Here is a 21,568-nt window from a genome sequence, read left to right as displayed (position 1 = left end):
GGGGTGAAAATGAGCAAGAAAACAAGTTTTACAGCATATTTCAAGCTGAATGTGTTAAAATATGCTGGTGAGCAGTGAGTCATAATTACAAAGTGCAGCTGTGTATGATTTTTTATGGGTTTATGGGTGTAAACAGAGAGACAAATTATTAGGAACCAAACAAAAAAAAAAAAATGAAATCTTTCCATGGTGTGAACAAAAAGGAAATGCAAAAATACGGACATAAAAGTTCTAACAGTAGGTTAATAGAAGTAAGAGACAACAGCAATGCCATAAACAAAAATATGATGCAGTTTAAAGCATGTGAAATACCACGAAGTCTTGGTATTGTGGGGAAAGATTTTAAAGCAAGTGGAGGTTGGTCAAAGCGCTTTTATGTGCCGAAATGGACAATGTTTGCAGAGAAGAACATCGCTATACCAGCGGCTTTCGTGGGATTATGCCGCCAAACAATATAACAATCAGTCTGCAGTGATACTCAAGGGCTTTTGAGAAAGAAACAGTGAGGCAAGACAGCAGTTTGTCCCCCTCGTTTTCAATGTTTATATCCAACAGGCAGTAAAAGAAATCAAAGAGGAATTTGGAAAGGGAATCACAATCCAAGAAGATGAAATCAAAACCCTGAGATTTGATGGTGATGCTTGCTGTTTAAAGGGGCCCAACATCTAGGTCATCGGCCCCTAATGGTACGAAATGAGACGAAATGCAATGATAATTTAGAAGTAAAAAATTTATCCACTGACCAGAATTCAAAACGCGATGATGAAGAACGAATGGTTGAATATGAATTTAAAACAATCAGTGGATCCGACCCGCAATGCCTCATCTTCCCAGGAACTATATGACTTGACAATGGGACTGCTTCCAAAGCACAATCCTCAATTGATGATGTTTGTTGTCTAAAGGGGTTCAATATCCAGGTCAACGGTCCCTCATAATGGCACTTATCGCTAGTAAAGTAGAACCATGGTATTTCTCAAGTTGCGGTAATAATCCAAGGTAGTGTAAACTCATGGTGCTACAAACATTAGGGTACTACTCACAAGTATTGTACGTTGTACAGGTAACAAAGACTTGTGGTGTTTCTCACATAATGGCATCACTCGTAGGTAATGCAAACCCATGGTGTACCTCACATAGGTGTACTAATCACAGGGACTCGTACTATCCCGGGGTGTTCCTCACATAGTGGGTACAAATCACGGGCAACCTAGACCAACAGTGTCGTTCATACAGTGGTACTAATCACAGGCAACGCCCAGACCCGTGATGTTTCACACTTAATGGTACAAATTGCAGGCAGCATAAGCCCGTGATGTTCCGCATATGGTGGTACTAATCACAGATACTGGAAACCCACAGCGAACCACTCCCTGCTGCTACTAATCACAAACCTATTGTGTACCTAACATAGTGGTACTATTACATGTGATAAAACATACAAGTGTCATTTAATAGTGGTACTACTCGCAAATAAAGGCAACCCATGGCTTTCCCCGCGTGATGGTACTAATCACAAGTAGTTTCATAGTTCTAATCCAATCATAAATTGGTCGCCCCTTTTAGTCATCTCTTACAACAGGCAGGGGATACCGTGGGTGTATTCTTCGTCTGCGTTCCCCACCCACAGGGGGGGGGGGGGGGTAGAGAGAGAAAACAGAAGAAAATGAAGGAATCCGTCACTTCGAAAAATGAAGAAAGGCAAGGGCCACGAAGGGCCTGAATATGAAAGACTCCCTAGGCCTTGAATGCTCTAATACCGTCGAGGTCGGAAAAGAACGAGAGTTGACGAAAAGAGGTCAGACAGGATACATGAAAGTGAGGAGCCTGGCACAAGTGGAAGCAATACAAGGACTCAGCTAAGGGCACTGTGGACGCCAACCCACGCTCCCAAGTTGCGAGCCCTAAGGGCTCCTTTTAGTCACCTCTTACAACAGGCAGGGGATACCATGGGTGTATTCTTCATCTGCGTCCCCCATCCACAGGGGGTAAACCCTGAGATTTGCCAATTATATTCTTATTTTATCTGAGTCTGCAGAAGATCTGGAGAAATTGCTGAACGGAATGGACAGAGTCTTGGGGAAGGAGTTCAAGATGAAAATAATTAAGTCCAAAACAAAAGTAATGGAGTTTATTTAAAGATAAAAATTTCATAATGTTCCGTATTGAACTGTATCAAATTTAAATTGAAATAAGAAATTAAGTGGTTCAACCTATTCAATACAAATAAATAAGAAATGTAGTGTTACATTCTTATTTGGTTAAAAGCGGTACCGGTTTCGACCACCAATCTGGGTCATCATCAGCCAATTAAAAATACAAAAACAATGCATAGGAAAACAAAGAATTAACCCCTCGAAGGTCACGGAGCAATATATTGCGTGTAGCGGTAAGTGCCGCTGTGGTTACGGCACAATATATTGCGTGTCTGAATTTGAAGTGATATATCTTCGTAACTGTATGTCTTTGGACAACGATTGAAAAACGGATAGCTCCCTACATCTGTTGGCTATATTTTGAAGTCGTTAGGTTATTGTTATCACCACGGGGAGCGCTGGAAATGAAATGTTTTTAAGCGGATGTCTTCAGCTTTAGCGAGTCAATTGCAAACAGTTGAACATGGCTGCGCGAAGTCGAGCTGACTTGCTTACAAGCGACGATACAGTTCGTGAAATTCTTATGAATACAGAAAGTGTTTGTTCAGTATTTGAAGACAGTGATGAAGACGATGTAGGAGGTATATCTGGAAATAATTCAAGTGGCGAAGACTTAAATGAAAGTGAGGTTGAAGTGTTACAGCCGCCACTTCCAAAGCGAACGAACGTAATCACAGAGTTTGGGAAGATGAGACTATAACTAACCAATTCACACCAACCGCTTTAGCTTCGATGGCATTAAGTCAAGAATTCAGAATGTTTCACTGACGAAAAATTCTTCCGAAATTGACATTTTCAAAAAAAATTGTTGTCCGCCTCTGTGGTGTAGTGGTTAGTCTGATTAGCTGCCACCCCTAGAGGCCCAGGTTCGATTCCCGGCTCTTCCACGAAATTTGAAAAGTGGTACGAGGGCTGGAACATGGTCCATTCAGCCTTGGGAGGACAACTGAGTAGAGGTGGGTTAGATTCCCACCTCAGCCATCCTGGAAGTGGTTTTCCATGGTTTCCCACTTCTCCTCCAGGCAAATGCTGGGATGGTACCTAACTTAAGATCACGGCCGCTTCCTTCTCTCTTCCTTGCCTTTCCTTTCCATCCTTTCCAATCTTCCCATCCCCCACCAAGACCCCTGTTCAGCATGGCAGGTGAGGCCTCCTAGGTGAGGTACTGGCCATTCTCCCCAGTTGTATCCCCTGACCCAATGTCTCACGCTCCAGGACACTGCCCTTGACAGGGTAGAGATGGGGTCCCTCGAGTCAGAGGGAAAAACCAACCCTGGATGGTAACCAGATTAAGCAAGCAAGTAAAAAATTGTTCCCTGTACCTTGTTTTGAGGATTATCATACCAAAAAACATTACTAAAAATGATGTTTCACAATTTTTGTGCTCAAACTAGTTGTTTGATGTCTTGTTAATATACTATGTTAAATTCATTGGTTTCATTAAAATATAATGCCTCTTGAGGGTTGTTTTGCAAACATGTGGAATAACCTAAATTTTGGGGTGTGCAGTGGACTAAGAAACCTGACTCTCAAGGGGTTAAAGGATAAGTCTTTCAGAAAAGCAGTTCAAGAAGCAATATAAGACAATAGTGGTTACCACTGTGTGATTTTAAATCATAAAATCCAGAAGTCGAAGATCAGTCACTTACATGTAGCAAGGCGCAAGTCCCTGAAGAGTAGCACAACACAGACAACGTTCGGCACGGTGCCTTAAAATGTTTACGAGAAGAGATGAACAGTTCATTAAACAAGCTTGCAAACACTGTCAAGCGCGAAGTCGCAACACGATTTAATAATTTTGAAGTCCCAAAATTGTGTAGAAGTCGAAGACAAGTCGCTTAAATAAAGTAAGATGCTAGCTCCTGAAGATCAGAGCGACATACGCAATGTCCGGCACTGTGCTTTTAAATGCCGATGAAACTTGGTGAATAGCTTAAAGAACAAGCCTGCAAATGCTTCAGGCGCGAAAATATATAGTACAAATTAATATAATTGAAGTAGATATCAATGTTAATAGGATCTTGTAGATTCTTCATCAACAGATGAAGATAATCAATGACACTTCAGAAGTCCTCATCAAGTTGTTAGTTAACTATCCAACATAGGTTCTTGAGTAGAATTACGACATGAAAGCAATATCTTTCTGTGCTAGGCACACTATCAACACAGAATATTGCTCAACGGAGGAAGATGGTCTAATAACAATCCAACAGGCTCATTAAGTTGGTCTCTAATAAATTGTTCAACATAGGTGCTCTAGTAGAACTATGACAAATACATCGCCTTTCTGGGCTAGTTACAAACTTTTTTTTAAAAATTAAAAACTAGAACTTATTCGCTATCTTTCAAATAAAACTATATCAAATACACATGCCAAGGTCCAATATTACGAAAAATGGCACAGTATTGGAATGCATTTCCATATTAGTTTTTATACATAATTTATATAAATTTCTTACTTTTATCATATATTTCCACAGCTTTCCGTATAATCCTATACCTGCAGTGTTTAGTGTGCGTAAGAACTTGAACATATTGGAACACAACATCAGGACATGTTGATAGGGCGTGCTTAGCTATTGCTAGCTTATCTGGCTGGTTGTGATGGATATTTTGTTGGTGTTCCTTGATACGAATACTAATGGACTGGCATATTTGGTCAAAGTATACCTTGCCACAAGTACAGAGAATTTTGTACACCCCAGGGTGTAATAATAGGGACAATTTGTCATTGCTTTTACCTAAACTGTAAGCAATTTTTGTGATGGCGCCAAATATGGTTTTGATATTTTACTTGCGGAATATGTGTAGGGATATGGCAACCTCATCGCCCAGTGGGCAACCACTGCAGTCAGCCTCCCGAGTATTGGCGGGTAAACCATAGACCTAGCTGACATGAAGAAGTGCTTGTCAGGCACTGACCATCTAGTACAAAACCAAAAACTTGCGCGAAGATCCACGATAGGCCCAACAAGCCAGTGGTTAGCATCTTTTATCACTTTCAAATGTAAAAAGAGCCTTGGATCAAAGTTATTACCTAATGTGACACAGTCTTTGAGCAGATCTATCAAGTATGACGGCCAACATGGTTCCGATGATAAGCAGATCTATCAAGTATGATGGCCAACATGGTTCCGATGATAAGACAGATTTGCAAGAAAAGTTTGAATTGGGACTATGAATATTTTAACCCTAACTGGTAAGACCGAAGAACTCACACATATGATGCAAAGGAGAAACATATCTATATTGGGTCTGAGCGAAATGAAATGGAGAAAGACAAGTAGCAAGTTCTCAGAGGTGGCTACATATTATATTGGTGTGGACTGGAAAGAGGCCAAAAATGGTGTGAGATTTTTACTGACAAAAGATATGGATGCAGTGTCAGAAGTTTCCTACAAGAATGACAGGATCATAAAATTATCTATGCAATTAGAGTCAACAAATTATGTGATTGTACAAGTGTACGCCCCAGAGACTGGATGCAGTGCTGACGATGAAAAATTTCTTCAAGACTTAGATGATGTAACAGATGAAGAAAACTTTATCATTATTGGAGACTTAAATGCACAAGTTGAAGCAAACAGACAAGGCTGTGAGAATATCGTTGGGCCACATGGGTTTGGAAACAGAAATGCAGAAGGTGAACAACTGATTGAATCTTTGTAGAAGAAATGGCATGATCATCTAGAACACCAATTCAAAAAAAAAATGGGAGGGTCACAAAATAACAAGGTATAGCTGGAATGATATATGTGGATTCCAATAGGGAATCTGAAATATTTGTTCCGAATGAGTAAATTTATAAAACCAATATAAATGGTCTGTTATTGTTATTATAAATTTACTTGTTCGGAACAAATATTTCACATTCCCTATTGGAATCAACATATATATCACCTGATGGCCAAGCAGGCATCGATGTTTGGTAATGAGACAAAGTCTCTCATAGTCCATTGGCACTGCCGGTGGCTACAATTAGCCTACGCAGTGGCCTCCACGGTATGCACTGGCCATGCGTCTTGGTAGGTGTGCTAGGTACCAACTGATGAGCCCAGCCTAACACACGGGGGTGAAATGCTGGCAACCAGGAATGAGTTAGCTGGAAAATTTATAATGTCCAATAACAGACCATTTATATTGGTATTATAGCTGGGATGGCAAACATAAATCTTTGATCGATTATGTCATCACAAAGGTGGGGGGAAATGGTTGACTGATGTCAAGGTCATTCCCAGCAAAAGTATGGACAGCGACCATAGACTGCTGATCGTGGACTTGGGCCATAAGACAAATGAAATTTAGAAAACAAAGAAGAAACGAAAAATAAAGACATGGAAACTGGAAAAAGCTCAGTTCCAGGAAGAATACCAGATGGAATACAACAAAACCTACCACGGGGAGAAACAACAACAGTAAAGGAAGAGTGGAAAATTTTTAAAGATACATTTGTGGGAGAAGCTAAAGAACTCTGTGGGTTAACAAGATCGACAAGAAGGAAAAAGAGACACCTTGGTGGAACGACAAAGTCAAAACAGCCATTAAAGCAAAAAACCAAGCAAAAAAAAAAAAATCTAGATAATGAAAAACAAAAACTATCCAAGAACAAGTAAGCCAAGAATTTAATAGACTACAGCAACTTTATAGAACAATGAAACTAATAATAATGTTATTTGCTTTACGTCCCACTAACTACTTTTTTAAGGTCTTCGGAGACACCGAGGTGCCGGAATTTAGTCCCGCAGGAGTTCTTTTACGTGCCAGTAAATCTACTGACACGGGGCTGTCGTATTTGAGCACCTTCAAATACCATTGGACTGAGCCAGGATCGAACCTGCCAAGTTGGGGTTAGAAGGCCAGCGCCTTAACCGTCTGAGCCACTCAGCCCGGCAACAAAGAAACTAATAGGAAACTCATAGTTAAGAGGGTAGTAAGAGAAGAGAAAGAAAAAGCATGGAATGAGTTTGTGGATAAATCGGAATTAGACAGCAGAGGAAATTATTGTACAGGTTAGTCAAGAACAGAAGGTGTGAACAAGAGGATATAAAGGCAAAAGAAGGGGACAACAGAACCTTAGTGCAAGAAGAAAATGAAATCAGGAATGAATTTAAGACCTTTTATGATAATCTCTTAAATGGAGTAGCGAGCACTACATCAGTGAGGAACCCTGTAGTAGTGCGAGGAAAGTAGAAGCATAGAACTCCCAATTACATGGTTGGAGATAGAAAAGTATGAGGAAAGGAAAAGCAGTTGGAGTGGATGAGTTAAGTACAGATATGTTGCAAGCAGCAGGAACTCCAGCAGTCCAGTGGTTAACACAGTATGGCAGAAAAACACCATCCCACAAGACTGGAAGAAGGGTATAATCGTACCTCTTTCCAAGAAGGGGAGTAGACGAAAATGCACCAACTACTCCGCTTTCTCCTGGTCTAAAACTTCTAGAAAAAAAATCATAGAGAGTAGATTAAGAGAAATTGTAGAACCTTTATTGGTAGAGAAATAATATGGTTTTAGACCTGGAAGAACAACTACAGACCTTATCTATGCTGTCAGGATGGTAATGGAAAAGCACTGGGAAAAAGGGAAACCAATTTTTCTACTATTCCTAGAAATCATCAGCGATATCATAAGAAAAATCTATAATTGGTTACAATTAAAATATTACTGCTACAAATTTTAATGTTTACACTTAAAGTTTTTCGATGTTCACTAAAAGTCTTCTTGTAGACGACTGTGGAGTTCATCTGTGATGTAAACAAACATGGCGGAACAACAATCTAGTTGCTCTTGCAGCGATGTTATTTTGGATCACAGAATCTTTCAGTTATTAATCACAGCAGAAAGTGATGGAGATGATGATTTTAATGAACTGTTAAGTGATTTTGAAAGTGAGAGTGATAGAGAGAATGCCGAAAATATTGCATGTGAGAGAGAAACAGAGCCTCCTTCTAAAGGAAAGAAGAAAATCACGGTGAGTACAAAAAGCTATTTTATCACCATTTTCATGGCGTACGGATTACTTTTACTGTGACAGGCTCTGAGGGCCAAGTAGTGTTTGATGACAACCCGAAAATCATTGATTTTTTAAAAACTTTTGTGCCAGTGGAGTTGGTGCAGATAATTGAACAAATCGGCATCACAGACAACCAGTAGAAAACATTTAACTATCGCCAAATTCCAGGTTTAGAAAATATATTAAAATATCAACATACATACTTCCAATAAGTTACATGTCTTACTTGCCTACAGATTTAAGGAAATATTATTATTTTGGTCTCTTTACTTTGTATAAAGATAATGCACGCCTGGGCACATAAGTGTAATCAATCAATACCGATCTGCATTCAGGTCAGTCGCCCAGGTGGCAGATTCCCTATCTGTTGTTTTCCTAGCCTTTTCTTAAATGATTAGTATCAAACTGTGATGAGGCTTACACCAGCAAATTTAAGAAACTATTGCGTTTAACGATGCCAATTACTTGTTCTGATAGCGTGAGCCATAAGGCAGAGGCGTGGTAAGGTTTACTGTTTCGTAATCAGACATTTCGCACTATGATTTGCACATATAACATTTTGTAGCATGTATACATTTGTATTTTGGCGTTTTGTAGAAAAATATAGAATTTCATTTTGATAAATAGATGATGTCTTTCCTGCTGGGCTGAGTGGCTCAGACAGTTAAGGCGCTCGCCTTCTGAACCCAACTTGGCAGGTTCGATCCTGGCTCAGTCCGGTGGTGTTTGAAGCTGCTCAAATACGTCAGCCATGTGTCAGTAGATTGACTGGCACGTAAAAGAACTGTGGGACAAAATTCCGGCACCTAGGCGTCTCCGAAAACCTTCAAAAATAGTTAGTGAGACCTAAAAGCAATAACATTATTATTGATGTCTTTTGATAACATTGCCCATTAATGAAATAAACATGAATAAAGTATAGCAAAATACAATAATTGTACATCTGTAAATAGATACAGGCTAAAGCATAAAAAACAAATTATATTCATGGAAAAATAATGATATAATAACAAAAAAGAAAATACTGGTATACAAAATTAACTTATCACGTTTATGAATCTGATGATGCTTGTTGTTTAAAGGGGCTTAACATGTAAGTTCATTGGCCCAAGACGTTTATGAATCGGTGACACTGTTGAAGAAAATCAAAGAACATACCTGATCAATTTTTTCTGTCATTTGTGTTCTCTTGTCATTTATAATTAAACTGTATTTACTGAAATATATGCAATCTTGGTACATTGCTTGGGCGCAAAATATTTGAGCTTAACAACCAACAGCACGAACCCCTCTAGGTACTTAAGTTTCTAGGAGAACAAAAACATAAATAAAGTCATATTTGAAAGAAAATAGTTTCACATTTATAGTTTATGATAAACTTCGCATTTTGTCACATTTTCAAAACCCATTAACACGTATTTTACAGGTCGTGAAAAATGAAAATACCAAAGTACAAATGTTATATTCTTAGCCCCAAGAACCAAATTTTGTTTCTCTCAAAATAATATTGAACATAAGTGTAGGATTTTCCATTTGCATTTAGATTTATAAAGAACCAACATTTATAAACATTTTATGCTAATCACCCCACTGATAAGTTAAAAATTGAGGCTTCTACAAATTTTTTTAATACAAATGAAAAAACTCAGCACTGAGGTACCAAACAGTCAACTGGTAACTCAACACTTAAAAGGTTGATGCTGAGAACTCATATTAAAAGTTTTTATAAAATGGCACCATTTTATGAAGTCAAATGTTGAAAATTTATTAACCCATTCAAGTCAAAATAAATGGCACATTGTTGACTGTGGAATCAGATTTAATTTGCCTGCCCGAAGTTTGAGCGTAACTGTCACACAAAAACATGCATAAAATAAAAACTAATGCAGATAATTTAATCAAATTTTGCATTCATGTCATTGAAGGTTATGACTTAGCCATTCTTCATTCCTTGAGTGACTGCTGGCTGTGGTACAAATGTTTCATTTAACCCACCACTGCCAAGTTGCTGTTCAGAAGGCAAGCGCCTTAACCATCTGAGCCACTCAGCCCAGCAGGAAAGACATCACCTATTTATCAAAATTAACTCAAATTCTATATTTTTCTACAAAAAGCCAAAATACAAATGTATACATGCTACAAAATGTTATATGTGCAAATTCACCAGAAATTGACTTTTCTTGTGCTTTCTAACTCACTCAATAGTGCAGGTTATAGTTGACTCTCTACCATCAGTTACTACAAACAGGTGATTGAAAAATATCCCCTTTCACCTAATTCAAGGCTACAGTCATGGGTTGATCCCAGAGTGGAAGAGATTTATGTGTTTTTTTGCGTTGACAATGCTCATGACTAGGATAAAGAAGCTTACTATACAGGGGTATTGGTCTTCAAATTGTCTCCATCACACTCCGATTTTTGCAAGAATTATGTCAAGGAATAGATATGAAAATATTCTCAGCATGCTTCACTTCTCTTCTGTTGCCAATGAAGGTGATAAATTACATAAGCTGCAACCTTTGATTGATCATGCCAGAAGAATTTTCAATGAAAAACTTTCACCATTTCAAAAGTTGTATATAGATGAAAGCCTGGTAGCCTTCAAAGGTCGTTTAGGGTTCAAACAATTTATCCCTTCGAAACGTCACCGATTTAGAATAAAGTTGTCCATGCTTTGTGATGTTCAGACAGGGTATATTTTGGACTTAATTATTTACACTGGCAGAGGTACTGAGATCGAGGACACTTTCAATTTAGGTATGTCAGGTAGTTTTGTTACCACTCATCCATACCTGGGAAAGGGTCATTCATTATTTGTTGACAACTGATACACGAGCCCAACTTTGTTTGACCTGCTGCACAAGAAAAAAGCCAATGCTTGTGGCACTGTACGACAAAATAGGAAAGAAATGCCTCCATTTAGTAAATAAAAAAACTGAAGAAAGGAGACGTAGAGTCATATCACACCAACAACACATTGGCTCTCAAGTGGAAGGATAAGTGGGAGGTGACAATGTTGACTACGATGCACGATGACAGTATGGCGCAGACTGAGAAACTGGATTGGATAACAAAGGAACCAGTAAAGAAGCCAACATGTACCACAGATTACAATGGAAGTATGGGATCTGTTGATAAAACTGACAAGATGCTTAGTGGGATTGACTTGATGAGAAAATCAGTGAAATGGTACAAAAAATTAGCATTTCACCTACTGGACTTGATGTTGCTTAACGCCCATTCCTTGTACATGGTCAGAACAGGGAAGAAAGCACCTTTAGCAGATTTTCATGACAGTCATCCACTAGATCCTGGAAAAATTTCACGAACCTGCTTCAAAGCCTAAGGGGGGAAGGCCATCAATTTCCACTGACAGACCACTGCGACTAACATCAAAACATTATCTCATCATGGTCCCACCTTCATCTAGGAAGAAAAATGCAGCCCGTCTGTGTGTTGTATGCAGTCAAACTACCAGAAGAGAATGGAAAAGGAAAGTATTAAGATACATGTGTAGTGAATGTGGTGTTGGACTTTGTGCTGTGCCCTGTTTCAAGAATTTCATGAACTCAAGACACTTCTGGAGATCATTCAATATATGCAAATGATTCTTGAGTGTATTTTAAGCCTGTATTCAATGTTTTTCAAGTCAATTTAGAATTATATTCCAGTTATAGTATTGTTACAAGAATAGTTGCAAAAGTGCTTCTTCCTTGCAAAAAAAACCTGTCAAGGACAACTCGCTTGGTCAAGAGAGTGGATCTGCATACTCTAAAAACGTCGAATTTAGGACAGTGGGCAGAATATACCCGTTTCATATGTATTTCTGAAACACTGCTGTATTCACAAAATGGACATATATCAGGATTATTGTCATTTTTCTCTCCAATTTCCAATCACTACAGTTCTTTTGTGTCACCCCACCACCCCGCGTGCGCTTGGAAGAACTTTCACTCTCACTTTCTTCAATATTCTGCATACTTCGGTCTTTCACTATAGGTATTACTATCCTCGAACTCTGATTCATTTTCCAAAATGTCATTATTGCCATAACTGCCATCCAAAACAATGTCTACAAGCGCTTTGAATCTCTCTTCGTCATTGCCGCGAAGGTGATTCTATTGCATAATGAATACTGAATACCAATTAAAATAATCTGTTATTCAACAATTCCAATGTCACACAGAAATACAGACAGCATTGTTTACCAACGGCACATGTCTTTAGTTCCTTGTTAAAAATTATATGCAAAGAGAATATACAAAGATAAGCTAGGCACTGCGCCATCGCAAGCTGAGCTCGTCATTTGATTAATGTGCCAAAACACCACACGCAACCACAGCTCGTCACATGATGCGAATGAGTTAAGAACTATGATCTTGATTGCTCAAGGTTATTAAAAAAATTGGAGTCCAGCTACGATGACAAAACAATATTCTCCTTCAAATTTTCACCTATCTGTGTCTTATAACATATTTAAAATGTGCTGTCCCTTTCTATATGCTTTAGCAGAGCAACCTTATTCTACGAAAAATTCTAGCCCAACTTAAAACAGAAATGATCCACCAATCCCGCTGTGTTTTTGAAATATGATGTGTGTGCCAAGTAGACCACATTATTTCTCAAATATGAAGAAAATCTTTGTTAAAAATATCACAATCAAACCCTGATTCTAATACTCCATAGTACTGTAATGATGGAAAAAAACTTTCATAATGTAGCAAAGCAGCACGTGTCATTTCACTTTCGTTCTTTTGCTGGATGGCGGTGAGAATCTGCATGGAGATAGCAATTTGTGTGGATGGCCTGATGATAGATAGTGTGACCTAAGGAGCGGTCCAGTTTCTTTCTTACTAGACTGCAATATTCAAGACAGATCAGAGATGACGTAGGAACAGGCTCATATGTGGAAATGAAGAGATTAGCGGATTACAGAGAAGAGTGGAGAATAAAAATTTCATTTTAATTTTTAAGAGTGGAGAAGACGAATTGCTGCCAACCAATCTTAGGATTGAGAAAAAGAAGAACATCGAAGAAAGGAAGTCACCAGTCTGACTTCATCTCCATAGTGAATTTAAATGAAGGATGCCACTGATTTAGGTGTTTTAGAAATAGGTGAAGTTTCTCACGACCTTCTGTCCAGACCACGAATGTATCATCAACATACCTCCACCAAATAATCTGTTTGACAGGTGCCAAAGCAATAGCAACCTCCTCAAAATGCTCCATAAAGAAATTAGCGACTAACGACGAAAGTGGACTTCCCACAGCCATAAAATCCGTCTGTTCTTAAAATTGCCCATTCCACAAGAAATAGCTGGAAGTTATGCAGTGGTGAGATAGCTTAGGAATGACCACAGGAAACAGATACTCAATGAGAGACATGACCGAGTCAACTGGCATTTTGGTGAACAAGGACTCCACATCAAAACTCACCAGAAGTACATAGGGTTGAAGGGTTATGGTTGACAACTTCACAAAATGTAGAGAGTCCCTAACGTATGATTCAGTATGTCTTATGTGTGGCTGGAGCAATATGCTTAGAGTTTAGCCAGAGCATATGTAGTAGAATCAATCACGCTAACTATTGGACTGAGAGGACTGTCTTCTTTATGGATATTTGTTAATTCATATGATCTTGGTGGCAGTGCATCCTCCAGAGTCAGATGTTTAGCTTCCTCTTTTCAAATTGAAGTGTCATAAGAGCTTCACAGTAGAGTTGGACACGAGTCATATAAGCTCAGTCTCTAGAGGCTCTGACAACATAGCCGAGATCTTGTTCTTACACTCGTCAGTGTCCTTACCACCATCAAATTACCACAGTAGATGTTACCAGTCTCACACATTCCTGTCATACCTCCTCAGACTCATTCATAGGTAGTTTATGAATGGATGCCTCAAGTAATTAACTCATCAGTCGGAATTTTCAAGGGAGAGACTGCGAAATTACCGTATAATCCCAAATACCACCGGCACTTTTCTCCTCAAAATATCGGTTCTAAATCTTGGGTGCGGGTCGTATTCAAATAGTTCATTCCCGTAAATATTTACTATGTTTACATCGAGTATTGGAATAGATTTGAATATGGTTACTGTACTCAATATACCATATGTAAACGGGCATTCAGGTCTTATTGTGCTTTAGTTGAGTTCTAGAAAACAAGATCGATTTTTTCTCAATACGGTTAGAGTGGCATATACACGCGAAATGTAAGGTAATGAAATAAGGTAAATCAAAGAATATGGGTAAATATGCGGTAAATATGAAAGCCGCTGCTGCGGATGCTCGATCGTCATTTGTTTCACTAGTGTTGCTGGCATGCTGGGTGCGTGAATAGCTGATCTCGCGGGATATCGTACTTTGCGAGAGTCGAGACTGTTGATTACGGAAGTCTACCTCGCTCACATTCGAGTTCCATATCTGTCCCGTGAAGGTGCTGTCTCGATAGTAAACGATGGATTCAAAACGGCGTCTGTGGTCATTTACTGTACGTGAGAAACTTAAAGTTGTAAGCGAAGCTGAAATATACGGAAATCGTGCCATTGTCAGAAAGTACAATATTGATGAATTGTGTATTCGTAATTGGCGGAAGAAGGAAGAACTAAAAAGTAACTGCGATCGCAGAGCGTTCCGCGGGCGGAGTGCAGTGTTTCCGGAAATTAAATAACGACTCCACAAATTTGTGATAGAAGAACGTGAGTTAGGATATGGTGTTTCTAGTGAAATGTGTCAACTGAAGGCACTACATATCTCAAAAGAACTCAAAACACAGGGTTTTACTGCAAGCCGTGGATGGATCCGAAACTTTTATCGGAGAAAGAGATTGTGCATTCGGAGACGTACGTGTATTTCACAACAACTCCCTGGGGTGTATGAAGAAAAATTAACGGCCTTTCAGCGACACTTTATTCATTTGAGGAAGCAAAATTCTTATTTGCTGTCGCAAATTGGGAATGCTGACTATACACCTGTCTATTTTGAAATGCTGTTGGAAAATACAGTGGATACGAAGGGTTTTAAAAGTGTAACCATCAGAACAGGTGGTAACAAAAAGCATCGATGCACAGTAAAGTTGTGCGTATTAGCGGATGGAACCAAACTCCCTCCATATGTGGTTCTGAAAAGGAAAACAATTCTGGAAGGAAACTTGCCGTCCGGTGTTATTGTTAGAACACACAAGTCCGGCTGGATGGACAGTGCGTTAGTTGAGGACTGGGTGAAGTGCATTTGGCAACGTCCCCCGGGAGCACTGTTACAAAAACGAAACATGCTTGTGTTGGACAGTTACCGAGGACATACAACTGACGCCGTAAAATATATCATGAGGAAAAGAAAAACCCATCTTGCGATAATTCCCGGAGGACTCACTCCTATTCTGCAGCCGTTGGATGTGTGCGTGAACCGGCCCTTCAAAACTGTAATGAAATAGTTGTACACCAACTGGATGTCTGATGATGATCACACATTAACACCAACTGGTCAAGTGAATAGCCCTGAAGTGGGACTAATATTCAGCTGGATCAAGACCGCATGGGTGCACATTCCAAACGATCTAGTGTCCAAAAGCTTTAAGAAATTTGGAATTTCAAATTCAGTGGACGGTAGTGAGGATGACTTTGCGGAACGGTGCCAGCGATGAAAGTTCCTATGGTGAAACTTCAGATGACGACGGAGAATTGTGAATGATCTGAGTATTGGACCGATTTTATTTACGATTTTTGTGATGATTTCTTTTTTTTTTTTTTTGATAGGGGCTTTACGTTGCACCACCACAGATAGGTCTTATGGCGACGATGGGATAGGAAAGGCCTAGGAGTTGGAAGGAAGCAGCCGTGGCCTTAATTGAGGTACAGCCCCAGCATTTGCCTGGTGTGAAAATGGGAAGCCACGGAAAACCATCTTCAGGGCTGCCGATAGTGGGATTCGAACCTACTATCTACCAGATGCAAGCTCACAGCCGCGCGCCTCTACGCGCACAGTCATTTCGCCCGGTATGATTTTATTAACTTTAAGCTGTTTGAATTTATATTTGTGGTATATTTGGAGAAAATCAAATATGGATGTACTGTAAGTTATTTGATTTTTTATTTATTTTTCCGTATTTTGCCATCTAAAAATTTAGGGTGCGGGTCTTATTCAGTGGCAGGTGGTATTCGGGATTATACGGCAAGTACCCTAGCTAGAACTGCTGTTCGGTTCTCGTCCGAGGATTTCTTGAAAAAATTGATGACAATTTTACTAGCATCAGCGTTCGTGCTGAGCCAATTTAAGGAACTTGATTTCTGCCTGAATGCCACCTGGCGTAATTTGCATTCAGCTTGTGTAGCAGTAAAGCAGTGGTAGCGTATTAACATTGCTTTCAACAATCAAATGAGCCTCAGATCGAATCAAACAATATTTGCCTGTTTCCAGGTCATATGAAAATAGTCCATGGCAAAAAGTTCTGTTAAATATTTTAGAGAGAGGGACACAAAGATTGCTGGCAACATTAATGTAGAGGGAGAAAACAACTATATAGACAGGGTAAAGTCGCCCATTAAAATTACTTCCAGGAGAGCCTCGATCACTGAGTCTAGGCATTGTTCAAGGTCATGAAGTTGGGTGTTTAGTGGCTTGTAGTATCATCCCACAAATGTAAGGCATCACGAGAAGAATAACTCCAGCCACACTAACTCTCAGTTCCACTTGAGATCTGCCCGTTGTTTACACGATAATGCATTGTTCACTGCTAGTATCACTCCACCATCCAGAGTAACTGTGATCACAACAAAATATTCTGTAGTTAGTGTTGAATGATAGTTTAATGTCGTTAGCCCACAAAAGCCATGTTTCGATCAGCCTAATCACATTGACTTCACTTAAGACTGACAAAGATAGTTCACAATCAGGCAGCTTATTATTTAGGCTGCAGATACTCTGACAATAGATGTTTAGATCTTTCAGTTCACAAGTGGTGTAACTGGGGTTTAAATGGATGTCTCCCACCAGTAGGAGGAGACAAAGCAAACCCTTAATCTCCGAGCAACCAGGCCTAGGCTCATTTGTCACAGAGCGATTAGAGAATCACCTGTAAATCTGGAAAAATTGTACATCCAGTCAGAGAGAACAGCAATATGTAGCAGTTTCTTTCTGCTAGTAGCCATGTAAAAGGAGGACTCACTTTTTCACTGGCAGACACTGATTCCTTGAACCGAACAGAAACATGTAGAGAACAGTAAAGCAAAACAACTCTGATTATTACCACACAAACTACAGCTGCACTAAACTTACACATGTTTGCTCTTGCTATCATCTTCTGCTTCTATCGAAAGAACATAAAGAAAATGAAGACCTAGCCTCAAGTAAGGATGACAGAAGATAAGACAGCAATGAGGATAGCCTGTGATTCTAACAACATATGCCATTTTTAAAAACAAGAATGTCTGAGTTATAGGTAGCCATTTTGTATTTAAGCTGCATGCTCTCCTTGTTCTACTGGTGACGCTCATCCACCACATTAAAAAAAGGTCTTTGGTCTTCATCTGGACTGGAACCCTCAAGGCACCAGAAAGCGAGGTCGGCCAAAGAAGACCTGGAAGAGGACGATCGAAAAGGAAATCGCAGAGATTGACAAGACCTGGAGCGAAGTGAAGAGAATGGCCAGGAACCGTACTGTGTGGAAAAATTTCGCCAAGGCCCTATGCTCCAGAGGGAGCAACAGGGAATAAGTCAAGTTTGGTCTTCATGGAACTTATTGCTGTGCAGGATGCAAATGGTGAATCACTGTAGATAAAAGATGTAATCTTTGTTTAATTAAATATTTCATATTCTGTAGCATCAAAATAAAATAGCTTATTTTGATCCACCTCCCTCCCATAATAATTAATTTTTATAAAGTTAAAATTCAGAGAAAAAAAGGCTCCTACATGTGAGTAAATGTGGTAAATAAAGATCTGATTTATTTTTAGGGTAGGATTACAACTACTTAACTCTTTCTTAAATCTAACCAATTTTCTTATAAATATACACACACACTCTGATGGTACAATCTAGACCCAGTACATACATACTAAATCTACTTCCTCAACAATTGATTAAAATCTATGAAATTACAGATCTTTAAGCATTACATTGATAAAACAAAGTTTAAAGCTGGTGCTTTAAAAACAAAATAAAAATGCAGAACTTACTTAAGCAATCCCACAGTGCCATTTGTCGTGGCTCCCTCGGGCATGGCCAATACAGGGGTTGAACACTTTTCCAGATGATTACGTACTCCTGCTATGACAGCATCTTGACCCTGAGGGAGTCCCAGGTCCTTGATGCCCATGACGCGAAATATTGGGGCAGGCTGTTCCCAAGCACACGGCTAAAAAGAAACCATAATAATAATAGTAATAATACTGCTGTATATTTAACGTATCTGTTATTGGTTTAAAGAAATGCCAAGGTGTCACAATTATGCACTGAAAAGGGATTATTTAGTATAATAGCATATCTCCTGACACAAACCACAGATATTTAACCATTTTCAACTACCACCACCTGTACTACGATTCAGCTCACTACCATGAGCATGGAAGGCCACCATCTAACGAACTTCAATATACAACAGAAAGAAAGAAAGAAATACATCAAATTAATAATGAACTAAGGTGACAAACCATGTTGTATGATTCAGAGACAGTAACTAGCCCTGTATACTTACTTTATTCTTTCAATTGGCTTTACATCGCACCAACACAGGTAGGTCTTATGGTGGCGATGGGATAGGAAAGGGCTAGGAGTGGGAAGGAAGCAGCCGTAGCCTTAATTCAGGAACAGCCCAGCGTTTGCCTGGTGTGAAAGTGGGAAACCAAAGAAAACCATCTTCAGGGCTGCCGATACTGGGGTTCGAACCCACTATCTCCCAAATGCAAGCTCACAGTTACGTGTCTCTAAGCACACAGCAAACATGCTCGCTCCGTATACTTATTATGTATGAGTAAAACGTAACTTACGACCTGTGTTTTGGTAATTATTTTACTACAACTCTGAACCTGAAATTCAGACTCGAGTCGGAAAGGAGAAAAGAGGACAAGCGTAAAATTAAGTAAACACTTATTCATTACCTGTTCATTGCATATAAGTACAGGAGGAGCTTACAATTATGAAGAAGAATGGATGAAGATTAAGTGTGTACTTGTAAACAATACAGAAAAATATGACAGAACAGGAAACGTAAGAGACAAGCTAAGCACATCATTTTGGAATGGTAGAATTAAAGAAAATATTAGAGAAAAGAAGAAAGTGTAGATAAAAAGGAAAAGAACAGAGGTTAAGGAAAATACAAGGTCCCTGAAGCAAAGTTAAGAACTGTTGGACCCAAGAAATTAGAGATGATCATAATTGAGAAAAAATGCAATTATAAGGAAGAATAAAATAAAACATGAAAGCATAAACGCCAGCTTTGTGAAAGTTGAACAGAGTAATACAGATGTTCAAAAAAAATGTAAATATGGGTAGGGACAGGGGAAGAAGGAAGAATAAAATAAAACTTGGAAGCATAAACACCAGCTTTGTGAAAGTTGAACAGAGTAATACAGATGTTCAAAAAAATTTAAATATGGGTAGGGACAGGGGAAGAATTGTCCTTTTGGGATTTCGTAATGTCATCCAGAACAAGTCCTACTTTGGGGGAAAGGAAGGACATGTTGGATAGTCAATTCAATACAATACAATTTTATCTGCAAGTGGCCGATAAGTACAGAAAGAGTTGAATGGCACCGTAGTGGCCAGTTGACACAATAAATAAATAAATTGGAATAAATAAATACAACAACTCGAACACCAAATCCTTGAATACTAGGCAGGGTTCTGCAACGGACGATCACGTGTGGAACAAATCGGGAATTTCAAGACAATACTGAAGAACAAAGCTGCCAGAGGCAAGAAATATGTAGCAGTGTTTGTAGATTTTCGGAAAGAATATGACTCAAATCGATAGGAACACACTGTAGGACATTCTTAAAGAAATGGGCACTGATGACAAGATGTTACGATTAATAAAGAAGACCCTAACAAACACACACTCAAAGGTATGTATGTCAAGACATACCTTTGAAGTCAAGACAGGCATAAAACAAGGAGATTGCCACTTCTGTTCAATTATGTCCTGTACAAGGTCATCAAAGAATGGGAAAAAGTACTCTTAGAAAAAGACATTAAGGACCAAGTAAGGAAAGGGTACAAGAAACAGAACATCGCTACCAACTGCTTAGCATTCGCTGATGATCTTGTGCTGCTGTCAGAGAACACTGAATCAGCTATAATACAAGTTCACACTTTGGAAGAGATAGCAGTGAAATCCAGCCTGTAGATATCGTTTGAAAAGACCCATTTCATGACTAACATTAAAGAAGCACTGAGATACAGTACATAATGACAACAAAGGAGAACAAGATAAAGAAAGTTGTTAAATTCAAGTACTTTGATGAGATACTACAGCCTAACAGGCTTTATAAAGAAGGAAACCGTGAGAGAGCCAGAAAAATGGAGCTTGCACCGCATCAATACTACACTAGAAGTAACAAGGTTAGTCGTTCAGATACAACTGGAACAACTGGTTCCAGCTAACATCTGACAGGACAAACAACTCATAATTCCTCCCAAGGTTAAACAATGCACCAATGGGAACATTAATCGACAAGAATGGCACAATATTCAAAAAAAATTTTTTATCAGATGTGCACTAATGAATGATATCAACAATATGTTTCCAACATACATGATTTAACCCATAAAATATTACCATGCTTCTTTCTAAAGGAATATTCAAACCTAACATGATCGGCATTATACCACAATTCCGATTTGGTAACAATATACTTACGACATAAGTGACCATGGCCTCCTTTGAACGAACCAACTGTAAAACCTTCAACCTAATGTTCATCCATATTGTTGGTGAAAACCCAATTCACGCTGTGATCTAGTCAATATGAACACATTTGCATAAACTTTCTTCCATACAGTAGGAGAAATCCATATTACATTTTGGACGTTATCTAGTCATTGTAAAATAAATTTAGTTGCTTCCTTGTTCACAAATTCTGGCTTTAAATTAATGTACATATTGTAAACTATGTAAATATCAACTTTTATAAAAATACTTTTAGCATAAGACCATTATATTTAGTAGTAAGTTCCAATGATTAATAGATTTAAGACTTGACCTTAAGATTACTATTAGGCTGAAGATGCCCCAATTAGGGCAAAACATGTTCCTAACTAGTGTTTATAATTGATGTAAGATTTAATCACTACAAAATATAATTGTACTGAATAGGTGGATACAGTAATTTTATTCTTGAAAGAATTTTACTTAGTTGCTTTATGTCGCACTGACACATCAACATCTTATGGCGATGATTGGATAGG

At 38.8% G+C, this 21,568-nt stretch overlaps 1 protein-coding gene across 1 annotated transcript in view; it reads right to left on the bottom strand.

Annotated features, from left to right (window-relative positions):
- Positions 1-21,568, bottom strand: part of LOC136866029 (lipid droplet-regulating VLDL assembly factor AUP1) — a 203,465-nt gene that overhangs the window by 137,993 nt on the left and 43,904 nt on the right. The window contains exon 4 of the mRNA XM_067142643.2: positions 18,340-18,518. Coding sequence (XP_066998744.1) covers positions 18,340-18,518 — 179 coding nt within the window. The remainder of the gene's footprint in view (positions 1-18,339; positions 18,519-21,568) is intronic.

This window comes from Anabrus simplex, chromosome 3, assembly GCF_040414725.1.
Source record: "Anabrus simplex isolate iqAnaSimp1 chromosome 3, ASM4041472v1, whole genome shotgun sequence".
NCBI lineage: Eukaryota > Metazoa > Arthropoda > Insecta > Orthoptera > Tettigoniidae > Anabrus > Anabrus simplex.
The sequence above is the reverse complement of the archived record's forward strand: the minus strand, read 5'-3'. Positions and strand labels throughout refer to the sequence as shown.